Below are 16,891 nucleotides of genomic sequence, written 5' to 3'. Positions count from 1 at the left end.
TAATCCCCGCTGCCTTTAACCCTGCACATTGCTCCCTGGGTGCTGGCAGCCCGATCCTGTCCTGTACGGCTGCTGCACCACGGTACCAGGAGCGGGAAGTGCCACCTTGGGTTAATCCTGCAGAAATGCTGAATCCGAAACAGTTTGGTTTTTCTCTAAAAAAACCTCAATCCGGGTTTAAAGCCCTCCTGGCTGCAGACTACACTTTGGACAGGACTCAGGCTCCTACAGAGCAAAAGCTACACCTCGTCCAGCATCTAAAAGGGCTTGCTGATGGTTGGGAGCGCTCTGGCAAACCCAGCCAAGAAATGCAAAGGTCTGCTGCTGGTTTCACTTCAACCCATTGCTGCGATGGAACGAGCTCCAACAGTCAAAGGACTTTCTGCCAGTACAACTGCACCTAGATGAAGAATCTGCCAGTACAGTTATGTCAATCAGTTTTGGGGAAGGAAGAAAATTTCTTTCTTCTGCCAGCAAAATTTTAAATGATAGATCAGGCCAAAACTTCTCTCCTATTTACAGGGAAGTCCAGCGAAAATATCCTTTTTTTGACAGACTTACTTAAAGCATGTGGCATGGAGACTGAAAATGCTATCAACTATTTGACTGACAAGTGTCAGCAGCTGTTCATCCAATTTGTTTTATATTTCAGCAACTAACAGATTCTTTCCCCTCTGCTGTAATGCACGTCTGCCGGCCCATAGGCATCTTAGAAATTGCTTTTCTGCCTCTCTAGTGACCAAAACGTCAAAAATATTAGAAGACAATTTGTGTTCAGAAGCATAAACAGACACGCAGCAAAGCAAAGATGATTTCGTCAATGTTCACACTGTGTTCTTTTTTAAAAAGTCACAGCAAACCTAAGGCAAAAATCTTAAGCTTTAAAAGAAAAAGCTAAAGCAAACAGAGCACTCGATAAATCAGCACAGGTTAAACTATCAGCTACCAAGGGAAAAAGCAGTTGTCTGATGGCCAACCAAAACACAGCTGAGCCGTGTTTCAACCTCTGCACTTCATGAAGTTCACGACTCTGTGCTACCACCAGTGTCACCGTTTGTTCAAAAACCTGCTCCGTGGTGTCACAATTCAACAGAGCCACCACTGTGTCCAGCTAGGAGAGTCCCTGAAGTCATTCGCAAAACTCAGCCTTCTTCATCTTAGGTCTAGCAATGCTTTGATCTCTGGCTGCATATAATTTAAGTTACAATTATTGCAGTTGCCACCAATTCTGAACTTGCTGGACTAAAAAGCCCCCATGACACCTCCCTCCGGTGAGCTGAATTCAGTGGTATTTCCTTTATACAAGCACGTTTAGGCTCTTGAGCTAAACCTGAAGTGATATTTTCCTCAGCCTTTCTAAAAGATACATATTCCATTTCAAGTTGTAAATCTGCATTTGTTGTAACTATGCAAAATATGGGAGAAAAAAAGTGCAGAGATTATATGCAATCTGCCAGCAGAGTTGTGTGCCATGAGGAAAATGCCTCACAGGTCAAAACAAAGAAAAACACTGAGCAACAAATTAGTTGCAGGCAGTAGCTAATATGGAGATCAAAAGATTAAAATCAACATGCAACGATGAAATCACTGGAATAATAGGAGCATTTAAGAAGATTAAGTCAATAACAGAGTCCAGTAGTACAAAAATAAGATTTTGATTATACTGTAAAATTTTATATTGAGAGAGCAAAAGCAATTACAACCACGACATACTTCGCTCTCCCCGCCTTAGACCATCTTGGCTCATTTCCTATGCAAGGAATACAGTTGTTGAAATAAACAGAAATGTTATGACTTAAGTGCTCCATTCAAAAACAAACCAGGTGGTCAGATCAGATTGGGGACTGTCAAGATGGGGGTCTGTAAAAGGAGGACTTGTTGCAGATCCCGGAGGATACGACAGCTGGGTGGGAACAAAGGCCACACCGTTTAGGACTACTTTCGGCAGAGCGAGCTCCACAAGCAGCTGATCTCGGGGGGTGTCCCAGGCTGTCAGCTGGAGAGGAGAAGCATGCACTGGAAGGAGGAGAGAAGTAGCTCAAAGGCTTGACGTGAACGTGGTGGTGAACTGGTAACAGGGAAGGGGTTTTTCTATCCAGCTAAACCAGCAACAATTGCAGGTTTGGTTTTGTGATGTACATCAGAGGCAGAGCACACGACAGCCTCCAAGCCCACCTGCACCCTCACATAAGGGACAAGAACATGTCCCATAGCCATGCTCACCAGTGCTGGGGCTCATCCAGTAGCACAGCCAAATGGGGACGGGGAGGATGACAAGCCAAGGGGCAGCTAATGCTCGCTGTGACACATCCACCCTTGGTTAACCCAGGTGTGTAAGCAGGAAGAGATGAGCCCTCCCTCCAACACATACTGGCCCTGGCCGTGGGTCACCAGCCTCATCCACGGACCACACAGCCAAAGGCCTATAGCTCCCAAGGGAGAAACGGTTACCCTGGTGGGGATCTCCTCACCCAAGCAGGGTCAGAGCCCCTGGCGGGTCCTGCAACGCTCTGCGTTATGTGAGGAAGAGCCTAAGCAGCTCCCCTGCTCCTCAGAGCTGATGACTCACCTGGGCTTTTCTCTAAATTGGTTTTTCAGCATCACTAACTCCAGCCCCACCCCCGCCCCCACCCCAAAATCACAAGCTAGGCTCATAATTAAATCAAATAAATAAATTATCAGCTATTTTTATAAATTTGTGGGTGTTCTTGAACATTCAGGGAATACTTGGGTCGTGCATTGAAGTTTTTTCCTGCAATAACAAGGTCTGGATTTTTAGTTCAGGCTCTGATTGTTGGGGGGATTTTTAGTAGTTCTTCCAGATTATGTCTTCTGGGGTGAAATCAGCACTTTACTTGTGCCCAAGTGGCACAGCATCAGTTTCACCAGCCCGTCTGGGAGCCCTGCCAGGCTCCCTCTGACTTAGCCGCCACCACCAGGGACAGGGATGCTGCACCCCAGCCAGTCCCACATGTGCCATCCGCTGTCACCGCGGTACCTTGCAGCCCGTGGAGTCCTGCTCTGCAGCGGATGGGGACATCCACGACAACAGTTCGAACAAGGGCTGATACAAATCCCAACCAATGTAACATGTGGCATAGCCAGAAAGACTGGTGAACACTGAGTAAGGAATGAGCTGCAAAAAGGTGGTGGAAAGATTGGCTTTGGAAAGATTCTTACTCTGTTCAATTTTTTTCATTGAAAAAACAAGTAATTTTGAAAATGAGATGGTTTTCTACCTCATTAAGGGGAGAATAATTCAAAACACGTGGAGTTTGTCCCACTTATTTTTTTTGGCCATCCTTCTTTCAAGCAAAAAAGGGAAGGAATAGGAACACAAAACTGAAGTGGGCTTCTACCCATTTTCACTGTTTTTTGCTCCTTTTTCTGAAACGTTCTCAGTAGGAAAGTGAGAACAAGGCCATCCCCCCATTATATTCTCCTTCTCTACTTCCTCCCACCTTTTCTCCTAAATAGAAAATAAGGGGAAAAAAAACCACAAAACCAGAAAAATTTAAAAGCTCCCACTCTTTCAAAACAAAAAAGTACAACATTTCAAAACATTAGGAAGGGACATCTTTCAGTCTCAGCTTTCAGCAATGAAATGCAGCATTGCTCCATTACTGCAACATGAGGAATACTATTTCCGACAATAAAGACGGAGAACAGCAGCTCACCCCTTCAACAATTTCTTGCTTGCCTTACCAGTCGGGTTGACTTTGGACATGATGTGCATTCTGCCAACTCCTCAACCGCCTCCTGGGCCAGACGGGTCTCACACCAGGAACTAGATTCCACCAATGATGTCTCTCTCCACTCCTTACAGGCAGGCAGTGTTTTTGGGGCATAAAGCCTGGCTGGGATCACGCCGTTAGTTACCATTCCTGTTGACAGGCAAACTAGAATAGGCTCTGGCTCACTTTCTTCGAGCTGCGGAAGGAGGAATGAGCAGGGAAAAGAGTTCATTCAATTGCTTCTGTTTGGCAGCTCTGCAGGACTCTCCGCGTAGACAGAAAGAGATGTGGCAAGTAAGGAGCTGCCATTTTTAGAATTACATAAGCCACTTTGAAACCTAGCCCCACGGCAGAGCAACTGGCAGGGCACCGTGGCAGGAGCTGCACAAAGTGCCTCTATGGCAATCAGATACCAGCTCTTAAAATTAGACTTATGTTAAAAATGCTGCTGTTACCCCTGCCATCACTAACGAAGTTGACCAGTACAGCCATGTGAGTACTCTGGGCCACTATGCTTCCAAAGGGCCACTAACTGCATTTGCTCTGGGACCTGTGCAGTGCTCCAAAACATCGCTCCCTGGTAGTGTTGCATTCTGAAAAAAAAACAAACAAAAAAAAAAAAAAAAAAAAAACCCAACTTAAATAAATTAAAATTATCTACCTACATATACACAGTAATGTGTGCATAACTCAGTGATGGGGTTGAAAAAACAGCCTGGAGGGAACCAACCCCTCTGCTCCAGCCAAGGTGGCTGCACCATGCACTCCCCTGCCCCACGTGCAGCTGTGGCAGCCTCCGCTGGGTGACACAGCAGCAGGGTCACCCCCCGACCCTGAAGGCGCTGCAGGACAAGGAGTGCCCGTGGGGGCTGAGGCATTGGTACCGCTCCCGTTATACGCGGTACCACGGTGTCAAAGGGGTAACGGGAAGCAGCCAGATGGGTAACGACCCCCTCTTCACCCCAGCCCCAAACTTTGCGATCCCGATTTCCCCATTCGTTGCTCACTAATTTGTCCAAAAAGCATCTGTCTGACCACCACAAACCCAACTCTGACAAACACCCTGGGGCCATCCCTGGGTTGCCCTTGGAGGCCGTAATTGCTGCCCTTACACCGAGCCAGACCTAAACCCAGCCCGATGGGGCCGGGGGCCTCCCCCCAGCCCCGGGCCCCTCTGCCGCACCTTGCACTGCTCACAGAGCCACACCAGAGGCTTCCCCGCCCCGGTTCACACAGGCAGCCCTGTCCCGATTCCCCAGACTACTGGCTCGTCTGACCGTCCATCACCTTCTGCTATTAAAAAAAAAACTTAAAAATTACATATAAGCGGCAGCATAGAAATCAAAGCCACCATTTCAGAGAGATCGAAGCATAATGCTAATAACTTTCGGCAGCTTCCACTGTGGAGTTTAAGCAGCTGCCAAGTTAAATAACCAGGAGGATCCTAAGTTATCTTCCAGTGGACCATAAATGCTCAGCGCCGACTACCCGGGCGGGGGCGGCCCGGCGGGCGCGGGAAGCCGGGCCGGGGCTGGGGCCCTGCGCTCGCCCCTGGCCGGGACCCCGTGGGACGCACCCCCGGGAGCCCTCCGCCGGGTGGGTCTGGTTGTCGGGGGGCGAACGAGAAACCCCCGCCGGCTTTCGATGTCAGCGGCTGGGGCAGCATTTGGGGCAGGGGCCGTCGGGCGCGCTGGGGACTAGTCGGGCTGGTGAGAACAGGCGTTGGGTGGGCACCGGGCTGGCCCACCCGGGCCGCCCCCCAGGCATTTTTTCTGGAGGGGTAGGCAGCGGCGCAAAAATAACCTTAAGAGCGATCGCGTCTGCGTTGCGAGAGGCTTTTCGGCGTGGGCCTTTCAGGGAAAAAAGTGCACAAACCATTTCCCCCCTCCAAACGCCGCGGGGTGAAGGATTCAAGCCCCCCGGGAGAGCAGCCTGCACGGGAGGGGTAGCGCGGTGCCGAGCCGGGGCCCGCAGCCCGCCCGACGTGCGGCCGCTCCTGCCCCCCGGAGCCGGGCTGGGCCGCCCCGACCCCGCAGAGCCGCCGGCCCCGCTCAGAGCGGGCGAAGGCCGGGCGGTGGGCAGGGCGGCGGGCCCGGGGCAGCTGTCTCGAAGTCAGTCATTTGTGATACGCTTGCCGGAACAGCAGAAGTCGAATCGATAGAGACAGCCTCCAGCTGTGCCTAAACCTGCGATTTCAATTAAAATACTGAGCTCCCATGCCCGGGTCTTAGCTGGGATCGCGCAGCGCCGAGGCATAAGGCGTGCGGTAACCCCGGCTCCCGGGCCGTGCCGCTGCCTCCCGGGAGCCGGTACCCGGGCTCGGACTCTGCTGGGCTCCTCCGGGCCGCGGGAAGGAGGCGGCCCCGGCCCCGCCGCACGGGGTGCCCGCCGCCACCCTCGCCCCCGGGAGCCCCGAGGCTGCCCCGAGCGGGGCGGAGGGTGCGGAGCGGCGAGCCGGAGCCGTCCCCTCGGCCAAGGAGGGCGAGACCCGGCCGAGGAAACACCCCGGCGAGGACGAGGGCTGCGCGGGGAAGCTGGCAGCGAGCTACCGGCCCCGGCTCCGCAGCCCTCTTTTATCCCGCCCGAAATCATCTCGTTTACAGAAAATATTTGTTTGCACTATTAGTTGGTACTGGAGTTAATTACTCAACGTGTGAGCGGGGAGTAATATGGATAAAAGCAGCCCCAGTGTTTATTGTGTGGGTGAGCTGTTGAGCGGTGCTTGAATAAACTGCAATTAGGGTTAGATAGAGATTAATTAACATGTGAGTGGCAAGGTGTAAAATAGTTCCCAACCCTCCACTCAGTATAATCTGCAGGCGAGGAAAAGAAGTTTGTGGAGGCTAATTAAATACTTTGCTAAAGCCGGCGAGCCCCGGGAGCGCGGAGCCCAGCCGCCGCCTGCCCGCTGCCCGGCTCCCCGGGGCTCGGCCGGGCTCCCCCGCAGCCCGGTGCCGGTGCACCCGGCTCCCCGCGGCTTCGTCCCACCCTGTCCCCCCAAAACCGGGACGGTTTCCCCCCTCCCTCGCACGCTGACCCATCAGCCCTAGGCGGGGAGGATGGAGCGGGCAGGGCTAGGGGCCGCCAACACCTGATGCTCCACCAGGTGGAGATGCCCCCACACACACACACCCATGCGGGGTGTCCCCCCGGGGCAGGGCGATCTCCTTCACCCGGCGGGAGCCCGGCGCGGCCGCCGCTTTCAAAGTTTTTTTCTGGAGCGTGTTGTGGTTCGCAGGTGAAAAAGCCTGTCTGCAAACAGTCGCCAGCGAGCTGCCCCGGCGGGGAGAGGAGGCGCGGCTTTGTCAGCGCTGCACAAAACCCCCGAATTCCTCCAAACTTTCTTAGGCGTGCTAGGGAGGCGGAAAAAAAAAAATATTATATATATATATATATATATGGGCCTTTTCATTACTTGCTTTACCTCTGGCCAGGCTCAATCTAAACCCTTTGCTACTCCCCCCCCCCCCTCCGGATAATCCTCCCCTTTATATTAGAAACACACAAAACCAGGTTCCACGCAGCGCTATAGTGGCTACAAGTGAAAGAGAATTGAGCGCCCTGAATCGCTGGGGGAAAATTGGTTCGGCTGAATAGCGAGGGCTGGGGCGGCTAATCAGGGCCAGGGGAGGTGCTGCCGCCGCAGCCGGGCCCCCCAAAACAGGTGGGCACGGGGCTCTCAATTACCGCGTCTTCGCATCTGAGGTTTCTGCAAATCCTCCCCTCCCGCATCAAATCATTTCAATTAGAGAGAGGAAGGGAAGAAACTCCTGCACCCAGGCGCTACAATGTAGCGTCGCCTTTTTTTTTTTTTGGGGGGGGGGGGCGGGGGGGGCACAAGCAGGGCTAGAAGGGGATAGAAGGGGAAGGGAGAGCCACCCGGCTGCCCCCCCCGGGGTAGCGGCCACCTTTCGGGGATGACAATTTGCAAAACTCCCGTTTGCAGCGCACGGATCCTTTTTTTCTATTTTTATTAAAAAAAAAAAAAAAAAGCGAAAACCCAGTCCTGGACTCGACTCCCTCCGCGTTTATTTAAGGCTAATCACCAGCTACCCTGAGAGGGGAGAGGGGTGGAATTAAACTTAGTTTAATTAACATTAATACACTGTCCTAATTAATGGGTTGGCTATTAATTTATACATGCTGGGGAGGCTCGCAGATAAGTGACAATTTATTAATTATCTTCCAGCTCGGTTGCAACGGAGCTGATTGCAGATGGGTTGCCAAAATAACTCGAGCATGGTTGCGTGGTAGTTGCTTTAGGAAAAAAAATAAAAATTCATTCTCCCCCTTCTTAAAAAAAAAAAAAAAAGAAAGAAGAAGGAAAAAAAAATCCTCACGCTCACTCGGAGTGGCTCTTCTAACCCCAGCAAGAACTGGAGCACTCTTTTCCACCCAACTTGTGAATCGCACTTGCCTTCTAATTTGCCACATGCAAAACGATTCCTCTGCTTTGCAAGTTGCTTTTTAAGAAGGGAGAGAGAGAGGAAAAAACCCAGCTCGCACACGAGCGATTTGTGCGTCTTAAACTGGAAGGAAATTGTGCGTGGAGAGGGGGGGCTCCTCTTCCTCTCTCTGCCCCAACCCACCGCGCTCCAGCCCAGCGCCTCGGCTCGGGGAAGATCCATGGTGGCATCCCCATGTCATTCTGCTCGAAGTGACTTCATATGATGTCAGCTTTAAATGTACGAGACCGTGATCTGACGCTCAGGAAGATGTTTGCTATCAAAATGTGACTGTGGCCACACTGCGCTGCTTGGATGAGTCTCGCCGGCGCTGGGCAAAGGTAAGTGGTCCCAAGGCGAGCCCCGCCACCCCTCGCCGTGCCCCCCACCCCTGCCCCCGCATTTCCCGGACCGCGGCCATCGGTGGGGCTGGGTGGCATTGGACTGGGGGAGGTTTTTCTTTTCTTTTTTTTTTCTTCTCTTTTCCCCCCCCTAAATACTAACAAGGTCTAGCTTGCTTGTTACTTTAGCGTGTTCCGCTTAATGAGCAGTAATCTGGTACCCTACGTGCCATTGTTCTTGGATATGTTCATTTGAATGTAAATAAGGAGGGGGTGCCGGGGGGGGGGGGTGTTGGTGGGGGGGTGGAGGGAGAACAAGGTGCTTATTAAATTGATTTGTGTCCTGGCTTTTCTGGAATGCAGAGCCGAGAGTGGGAGCGAGTGGCTGCTCACACCAAGTTCCCGCACGGCGGAGCGCCATGGCGAGCCCCGGGTCGCTGGAGACGGTCATGCCTTCCTCCTGCCCCCGGCACGACGGCAGGGCCGCCGCCGCTAACCCCTCCAAGACCCTGGCCTTCTCCATCGAGCGGATCATGGCCAAGACGTCGGAGCCCAAGCCAGCCTTCGAGCAGAGGCACGGCGCGCCGGAGCCGGAGCCGGGCAAGAAGCCGCTGAGCCTGTGCTCGCCCCTACCCTGCGTGATCCCCATCCCGCCACTGGGCTACGAGGTGCCCTCCAAGACTCTCCTCAACTACTCGGAGCTGTGGAAGAGCAGCCTGCGGGGCGGCGCGGGGCTCTGCAAAGCCAACTGCGGCGTCTGCTGCAAGGCAGAGCTCGCCCTGGGCCAGCCCAGCGGCCGGCTCATCAAGCCGCAGGTCATCCACCAAGCGGGCGCCGTGCCGGCCGCCCCCCGCTCCCTCTACTACTTCAACTACCTGGACGCCGCGTACCACCCGGCCGACATCCTTCACGGACAGCTCTTCCCCGCCGGCCTGCTGGGCGCCCCGCCGCCGGGGGGGCTCTCGGCCCACCAGAAGCTTTTCCTGCTGGAGAACGCCAAGCTGGCGGGGCTGGCGGCCGAGAAGCTGCCGCCGCCGCCGCCCTTCGCCCACAAGGAGCGGCTGCCGGGCCACCTGGACCAGGTGATGAAGGAGGCGGCGGCGGCGGAGCGCGGCGGCCCCCCCAAGGGCCACGCCAAGCTGGGGGGCGGCGGCGGCGGGGCGGCGGAGGGCAAGCCCAAAAACTTTACCTGCGAGGTCTGCGGCAAGGTAAGGGGGGCGCCGGCATGGGGGACGGGGGCCACCGACGGGACCGGGGGCGGCCGTGCCGTGCTTGACCTCGCCTTCCCGGCGCTTCCCCGCAGGTGTTCAACGCGCACTACAACCTCACCCGCCACATGCCGGTGCACACGGGGGCCAGGCCGTTCGTGTGCAAGGTCTGCGGGAAGGGCTTCCGCCAGGCCAGCACCCTGTGCCGGCACAAAATCATCCACACCCAGGTAGGTGGGGGGCAGCCGGGGTGCGGGAGGCGGCGGCCCCCCCTCCCCGCTCTCCCCGCAGCCGCCCCTGACGGGCCTCTCGCCCCCCGGTGCAGGAGAAACCCCACAAGTGCAACCAGTGCGGGAAGGCGTTCAACAGGAGCTCCACGCTCAACACCCACATCCGCATCCATGCCGGCTACAAGCCTTTCGTCTGCGAGTTCTGCGGCAAGGGCTTCCACCAGAAAGGTGAGCTGGGCCGCGCCGGGGCCCCCGCGGGGCCCGGGCCCATCATTAGCGGGGATTAACGGTGGTGAGCCCTGCCCGGCTGGGGGAAGCGAGGGGTGCAGGCAGAGCCGCCGCCGTTCCCAATTACTTTCCCCCTAGGCCGGGCCGCATCGCCGGGCGCTGCTGACGGTTCTCCCTAAATGCTTTTTAAATGAGAGGTGCCGGGCCTTGGTCCTAATCCAGAGCCCTCCATTTGCCGCGGGTCAGCGGGCTGACCCTGCCTCTCATTTGTGCCGTGCCAGTTGCGCGCTGCTCCGCGGTGACGCGGACCGAGTTTGACAAGTGGGACGGGGGTGCAGGGGGGAGACACTTCCTAATGCCCCCCACCCCGTCCTGCCCTGCCTTACCTGTGCGCCGTGCGGCCCGGGCTCCCTCGGGTAACCCCCTTCTCCGCCTTGTTCCTCTCTCGCAGGCAACTACAAGAACCACAAGCTGACCCACAGTGGAGAGAAGCAGTACAAGTGCACCATTTGCAACAAAGCCTTCCACCAGATCTATAACTTGACTTTCCACATGCACACCCACAACGACAAGAAGCCCTTTACGTGCGTCACTTGCGGGAAAGGATTTTGCAGAAACTTTGATTTAAAGAAGCACGTCCGAAAGTTGCACGACAGCGTCTCCAGCGCTCCTCCGCCGCGGGACCCTGGGCGCAGCGGACAGAGCTAAGGGCCCGGCGCGCCGCCCCACTCGGACCTGCTCCACCAGGCCAGCACTATTTATCCAAACCAGCCTTTGCTTCTCTGTCTCTTCCCCAGCGAGCTCAGCCGCCGGTAGCAAGCCATCCCGAGCCGCAGTTGTATATAAGAGGAATCTTATTTAACGGCGCGTTGCGCCGCCGGAGCGGGCCGGGAGGGGCCGGGCTGGCCGCCCCCCGCCGCCCCCCGCCAGGACAGCGCTCTTTATACGTGTCTGTAAATCTCCATTTTAAATGTACGCTCGAATAAGTGAGGAATATATATATATCTCTATCATGGGACAATAAACCGGCCCTTCGCAGGTGTCTCATTTCCCACCTCAGCCCCGGCCCAGGCGGGGACCGGGCTGAACGGCGCTATCCCCCATGTAAACGCGGCCGGCGGCAGCTCCGGGAGCCGGGCCCCGCCGCGGGCCCCGGAGGAAGCGAAAGGCGGGCGGGAGGGGACCGGGCGGCTCCGGAGGGCGGCTGCACCCCGGGGAAGGGGGCAACCCCGGTGCGGGACCCCGGCCGGCGGCTCCGAGTTTCCCAGCGCCGCTTTCCGGGGCTGGTTCATTCCGGCGTCTTTAAGCCGCTCCTGAATGACTATCTTTCCCTGCATGCAGATAAAGTGATCTCACGCTTGCTTTCCGAGTAATGACCCAAATTAAGAGAGAAAACACAGACCCTTCAAACCGCATTACATTAATCTAATCACTCCCAGCAGGCCTCAGAAATTCTTTTTGATCAGAATATGGATAATCAAGCACTTGGATTACACTAAATATTCCCTTCTCACCTGCCCCCCTCCTTCACCTTTAATATGCAAGTGTCTATTCCGGCCACGTCGTTAGGAACAATATTATTCTAGCGGAGAAAAGAGATTGAGCCGGCCGGGCGTGTGCGTGCTGCTCGGGCCGGGCTTGCAATGAAGAGGGGAACGAGCGAGGCACCGAAATGCCTGGGGACGGCGTGATGGGGAGTTCACCTTTCTCCGCTTAATTGAGTGGTTAAATGGTGGGAGGCGAGGACGAGCACAGCTCGCCGCCGACCGCAGGAACAGGAGGCGACCCCTCGCTCCGGCTTTCTGGATTCATTATTCGGCTGCGATGCTCCGCGCTCCCCGAGGAGGGGGCTGGGGGGGGGGGAGCTGACAGGCCCCGCGCTCCGGCTGGAGGGACGGGGGGGCGATTTCAGAGTTTTTCGGGGTTTGCATTTTTAAGTGCCAGAAGTAGCGTTTTGACGGGTTGGGTCAGGTGAGGAGCGGGAAAGGCTACCCAGTGATCCTGGCAACGGGGAAGAAGTGCCAGGATTTGTTAAAAGATTTTGGGAGACTTACAGGTAAAAAAGGAAATCTTAAAAAAAAAAAAAAAATGCAACCCCCGTCGCCGTTAAGTTACCGCTGTCGGAAACCTTGGGGGGGGCACAGGACACCCGTCCCCCAAGCGAAGGGGCTGTAGCTCAGCCCCTTGCAGGCGGGTCGCGGCTGCAAACCGCCCGCCGAGCCCGGCTCTCCCGCCGCCGCGCCAGACGGGGCGGGACAGCCCACGGGCCGGGGACAGGGGGAAGGGACCTCGCTCCCCGTGAGGACAGTGTGCGGGGGGAGGCCAGGGCAGAACGAGGTCCCGGAGGCGCGGAGCGGGGCGCGGAGGCGAGCGGCGTGTCCAGCGCGGTGGCGGGGCGGGTGCAGCCCGGGGAGCGGCTGTGGAGCCGCTCCCGCTGCCAGGTCCGGGGGAAGCGGCGCTGCCTCCGCACCTCGGGCGCCGGGAAGAGGTCTGGGCTGCCAGCCGGGTGCCGACAGCGGGAGCCAGGCGCGGCTGCGGGCCCGCAGACAGCGCGCAGGCTGCTTCCCCAGCCCTCCTGATGGGCGAGAGCAGCGCGAAACCTGCTCCCAGGAAGGGAACTGAGGCAGCACGTTATTTTCGCGATTTTTTTAAATAAAAAGCGACCGTTGTTTACAGAGCCCTCCGTGAGAGGGGGAGCGGCATCCTCGCCACGGCTAAGGGCATCCTCGGGGCACCCCGAAGGGCCGCCGCGGGGTGGGCTCGGTCACCCCTCGCCGCTCCGTCTTCCCCCCGACCTCGGGCGCGCTCGCCACCGGCCGGCCCCGGCCCCCCCCGGATCTCACCCGGATCCCGGCACACACAAGCCGCAGATCGCGGGGGAGGGGCGGCTCTGTCAGACACACACACGCCAGAGACTCCAATTATCTTCTCCCTCACAAGATGTTTCTGCTGTCCACGACTGCTCACACTTCGGCACTCTTGCCAGCAAGCCTCAATAATAACACAAAAACCGCACAAAAACCCCTCTCCCGGCGCCGCAGCCGCGCACACAACAGATTGAGCGGTGCCGGTGCCTCGGGGGGAGGGTTCGAGGTGCCTCCGCGCAGGGAACGACGTGCCAGCGCCGCGGGCTTCCCCCCTCGGCTCGGCCCGGCCCAACCCGGGACCGGGCGGCACCCAGGTGCGTCCCGCCGGGCACCGGGAAGCGAACAACCTAAAGGCAGCTGCGTTGCCCTTTTCCCTGCACTCCGCTCTCCAAACGTCTGAGCAACCAGTTTGCTGCTAGAAACATGTTAATTGCCAACGGAGCTCATTAAGGCATGCACATGCAAAACACAGCGAGGGAGATTAAATGGACAAAAGCGCAATAATGAACTGTCAAAAATCGGACCCATCTACACGACCAGGAGCACTCAAGAATGAGGCATTTAGAGGCAACAAAGGATTGTCTGGGACAGGAAGAAAGGACGACCTAGACTTTTGTTTAGTCAACACAATTGATTACAAATGAGAGATTAACAGGATAGCTTCAGAGTTTTTTTGAAGGAGGCAGAAGAGAAAAGTCCAATTAAGTGCACCGAATGTTAACTACATTGATTTCCACGGCCAGCCCTAGAGAAATTCTCATTAAACCATCCCTGGCGATCCCTTTTGGAAAGTAATTTGTCTCCCTGATGGAGCAGAGAAAGGGAGCCGTGTAAAGAGAAAGAAGCGCTAGTTCTTGGCACAATGAGCTTAGGAGACACACTGGAAAGAGCCAAAGGGGGAGTTAATGAGCATCTGACAAGCCGCTTGGACCCGGGCCTGGAGAGCAGCGATGAAAAGATGGAATTGGCCAACAACTATTCTTTATATCAAACATAAAAAGGCCAATCTGAAACAGGGCTGCTCAAAGCTGGTGGGGAAGAAAAGAAAGGCCCCCACTGGGGGGTGGAGTGGAGGGCTCAACTGCCCCATTGGGACGGGAGAAAAAAAAAAAAAACCAACACCACCCCCCCCCAACAACGCACTAGCATGTCCCTCCCCCGAGCGAGCGGGGCTGCCGGACAGCGGCACCACCTCCCCGGGCAGGGCAGCCCCGCTGCAGCCCCCCCGGCACGGAGGCGTTTGCACAGCCTGGCCTCACCCCACACCCCCCTCCCGGGAAAGGGGACCCCAGGCCAGCCGAGCTGGGTACAGTTTTAAGACGTTATTCCGCAGGGGGGGTGACCGGTCAGCCCAACCCCCCACCTCCCCGGGGTGGCATTCACCCGGCCCCTCCCGCTGCGGCCCCCCCGGGCACCGCGCAGCGCAAGGCAACGTGCCTCCTCTCCCCTCGTGTAGACACGGCTCGCTCGCAGGCTCTTAAATCAGATTAGAGCTCGTTAATAACAATTTTGGCTTAAGTCTGTATTGACTTAGGTTTAGGAATGGCTTAGCGCTTTCGCTTAAGTCAACACTACGGCTAAATTGACACATGCCTTTCCCAAACCGCCTGGTCCCCGCGGACGCCCAGGTGCCCGCAGGACTTGTCCTTCTCCCGCTTTAAGCCCCTTCACGGAACCGTTTGCATCGGTTTTAAGCGAGCCCGCTGGGCCTCGAGCATGCTAGCCCGCCCCCGCGTGTCACCCACGAGGGTCCCCCCCACGGAGGGGCTCCGCGGGCCCCACCACCTCCCACGGTCGGGCTGAGGGCATCGCTGTCCTTCGGGCTCTCGCCCTTCTCACCGCCCAGCCCTGCGGCCCTTCCCCAGCCCCGACGGCACGGCCCGTGCCCACTCCCTAACGCCTCCCCACCTCTCTCCTCAGGCCCCTCTACCCCTTCAGATCTGGACCCCGGATACCCGCCGGAGAGCCAGAGGGGCTGCGCTGCTGCCCGAGCTCCACGGAGAGAGGACGGGGCTGGAGGCAGTTGCCCCCGCAGCCGAGGGGAAGGTGGCATGGCGGGTCCCGGCATGGGCATCGCCCTTCGGCCAGCACCGGCAGCAGGCACGGCGAAGGTCACTAGATCCCAGACATGTTTGTCCCCAGGAACAGCCACATGCAGACAGGACAGCAAGGGGACAGGTAGGCCCTGGCACTGGGCAGGCAGCGGGTGGCATGCTGCGGGGATGGGCTGGGAGGGGGGCTGCTGAAGGGCTGCTTACCCCACGTTCCTGTCCCGAGGGCTCCTGTGGGCAGGCCTCACGCCATGGCCAGCTTGGGCCCAAACCATTTCCGCTGTCTTGTATCCCCCATCTTGCTGCCACCCTCCCCACCTCCTCCCGAGCCACCAGCCCCCCAGCCCAGCGCTGCAGGCCCTGCCCTCCCGCAGGCACCACGTTGTGCCGGCCTGCGCCCACGCCATCACCCTGGGTCCATGAGAGAAGCACATCAAGAGCAGAAAAAGCTCACTTACTAACATCCCCTCCCTGACTCTCCAGGCAACCCTTCCCCACATTTTAACCCCACTGTTGGCCTACTTTTACCTGCCTGGGCTAAAGCCTCAGGCTTGTGTTGTTGGTATTTATCTCATTTATCTCTTGCAATTGCTTAATTGATTGAATGACAGGCAACACGTGCCCTGAATTAAAAAAAACAAAACAAAACCACAACAGCTGTATTTGGACTTCCCTGCTCTCTGGTTTACGGTGGGCCACTTTTCCTCACCAGATGCTGAGGCTGTAGGGCTCGGGGCTGGGAGCCCCAGGCATCGGGAGCTGCGACTCCTGCCTGCTCCTTGGCTGAGGGAGCACCAACAGACTTTCAGTGCGGGTGCTTTAAGTTACCAGTGCTCTTAAAATCTTAAAAAAACTGCTTTAAAGTGATTCTGGTAAGAGTGTGTTTAGTCACAGAAACGTCTTGCTGTCACCAGTGGGGATGGGGACAAAATGATGTCAGACACGGAGCCCAGAAAAAGGGTCTACTCCCAGAGCTCGGAGTCTGTAAGCCTGAAACAACGCCGAACTTGCTTTTTCCTACAAATATTTACACCTTTGCGTTTGCAGAAGACGCAAGCTGACGAGTAACTTGAAAAGCGATCTGGCCCGGGGGCAGGAGTACTTCCAGCCGCTGGGGCAGGGACCGGGCACCGTGGCTTTGCCTCTCCCGGCAGAGCCCTGCGGGGCAGCCCCGCGCCGGCGCAGCCCGCAGGCGGTACGGAGCCCGAGCCCCGGTCCCGGCCCGCCGCAAACCCCTCGCCCAAACGCAGCGGGGCACCGGCAGGACCGAGGCCACAGGAGGCAAATACTAGCCCAGCGCCGCCGCCTCGGTGCACTGGGCACGGCTGTCCTTTGGAGAGCTCAGGCGTTTAAATGGCGCAGGGAGCACCCCACACCTCCCGCGACCGCGTTCCCAAAGTCCCGTGAACTGTCTGATACTCCTTTTACTGTCTTCCTCACTGCTGCCAGTTGCCAAGATATTTCACATAAATAGAAGCTTTCTGATTTATAACCAGCCTCTTCCTTCTGATTCATTATGTTAATGAATTGAGATATTACCAACGTTGGATTACCGCATCACTGAATGAATCCAGCAAAAGAAAGCTGATTCTAGAGGAAAAAGCCAAGTGTACCCGGGAACTTAATAAAAAGAAACGTCCGAGAAACAGTGCAAAGTGGCTGCAGTTGTTTAAGCTCACGCTAAACACCGGTCCCAGACGACGGGGGGATGCGACAGTTTCGTTCACACAGCCAAACCTTTCCCCCGTGGATTTACGGATTCGTTTTCTACCGTTACGGTTATTATT

General features: G+C 56.7%; 2 protein-coding genes across 5 annotated transcripts in view; one reads left to right on the top strand and one right to left on the bottom strand.

Moving 5' to 3' along the window:
• C4H3orf14 (chromosome 4 C3orf14 homolog) overlaps window positions 1-16,891 on the bottom strand; it is a 34,287-nt gene that overhangs the window by 1,945 nt on the left and 15,451 nt on the right. For all 4 annotated transcript variants that reach the window (XM_037383089.1, XM_037383092.1, XM_037383090.1 and 1 more), the window contains exon 4: window positions 3,706-3,930. In XM_037383089.1, the coding sequence (XP_037238986.1) occupies window positions 3,706-3,930 (225 nt within the window). The remainder of the gene's footprint in view (window positions 1-3,705; window positions 3,931-16,891) is intronic.
• Window positions 8,069-14,168, top strand: FEZF2 (FEZ family zinc finger 2). The gene is made up of 5 exons (XM_037383088.1): window positions 8,069-8,520; window positions 8,884-9,728; window positions 9,824-9,958; window positions 10,054-10,186; window positions 10,638-14,168. The coding sequence occupies exons 2-5, from the start codon at window positions 8,940-8,942 to the stop codon at window positions 10,892-10,894; spliced, it is 1,314 nt and encodes a 437-aa protein (XP_037238985.1). The 5' UTR covers window positions 8,069-8,520; window positions 8,884-8,939; the 3' UTR covers window positions 10,895-14,168.

This window comes from Falco rusticolus, chromosome 4 (assembly GCF_015220075.1).
Source record: "Falco rusticolus isolate bFalRus1 chromosome 4, bFalRus1.pri, whole genome shotgun sequence".
Classification (NCBI taxonomy): Eukaryota; Metazoa; Chordata; class Aves; order Falconiformes; family Falconidae; genus Falco; species Falco rusticolus.
Note: the sequence above shows the minus strand (reverse complement) of the source record. Positions and strands in the feature narration are given on the sequence as shown.

Bases quoted from the DNA above. Each gene is read 5' to 3' on its own strand.
- FEZF2 (XM_037383088.1), top strand. From the start codon at position 8,940: ATGGCGAGCCCCGGGTCGCTGGAGACGGTCATGCCTTCCTCCTGCCCC. The intron at 9,729-9,823 runs GTAAGGGGGGCG...GCTTCCCCGCAG, and splicing joins CCTGCGAGGTCTGCGGCAAG to GTGTTCAACGCGCACTACAA. The intron at 9,959-10,053 runs GTAGGTGGGGGG...CCCCCGGTGCAG, and splicing joins ACAAAATCATCCACACCCAG to GAGAAACCCCACAAGTGCAA.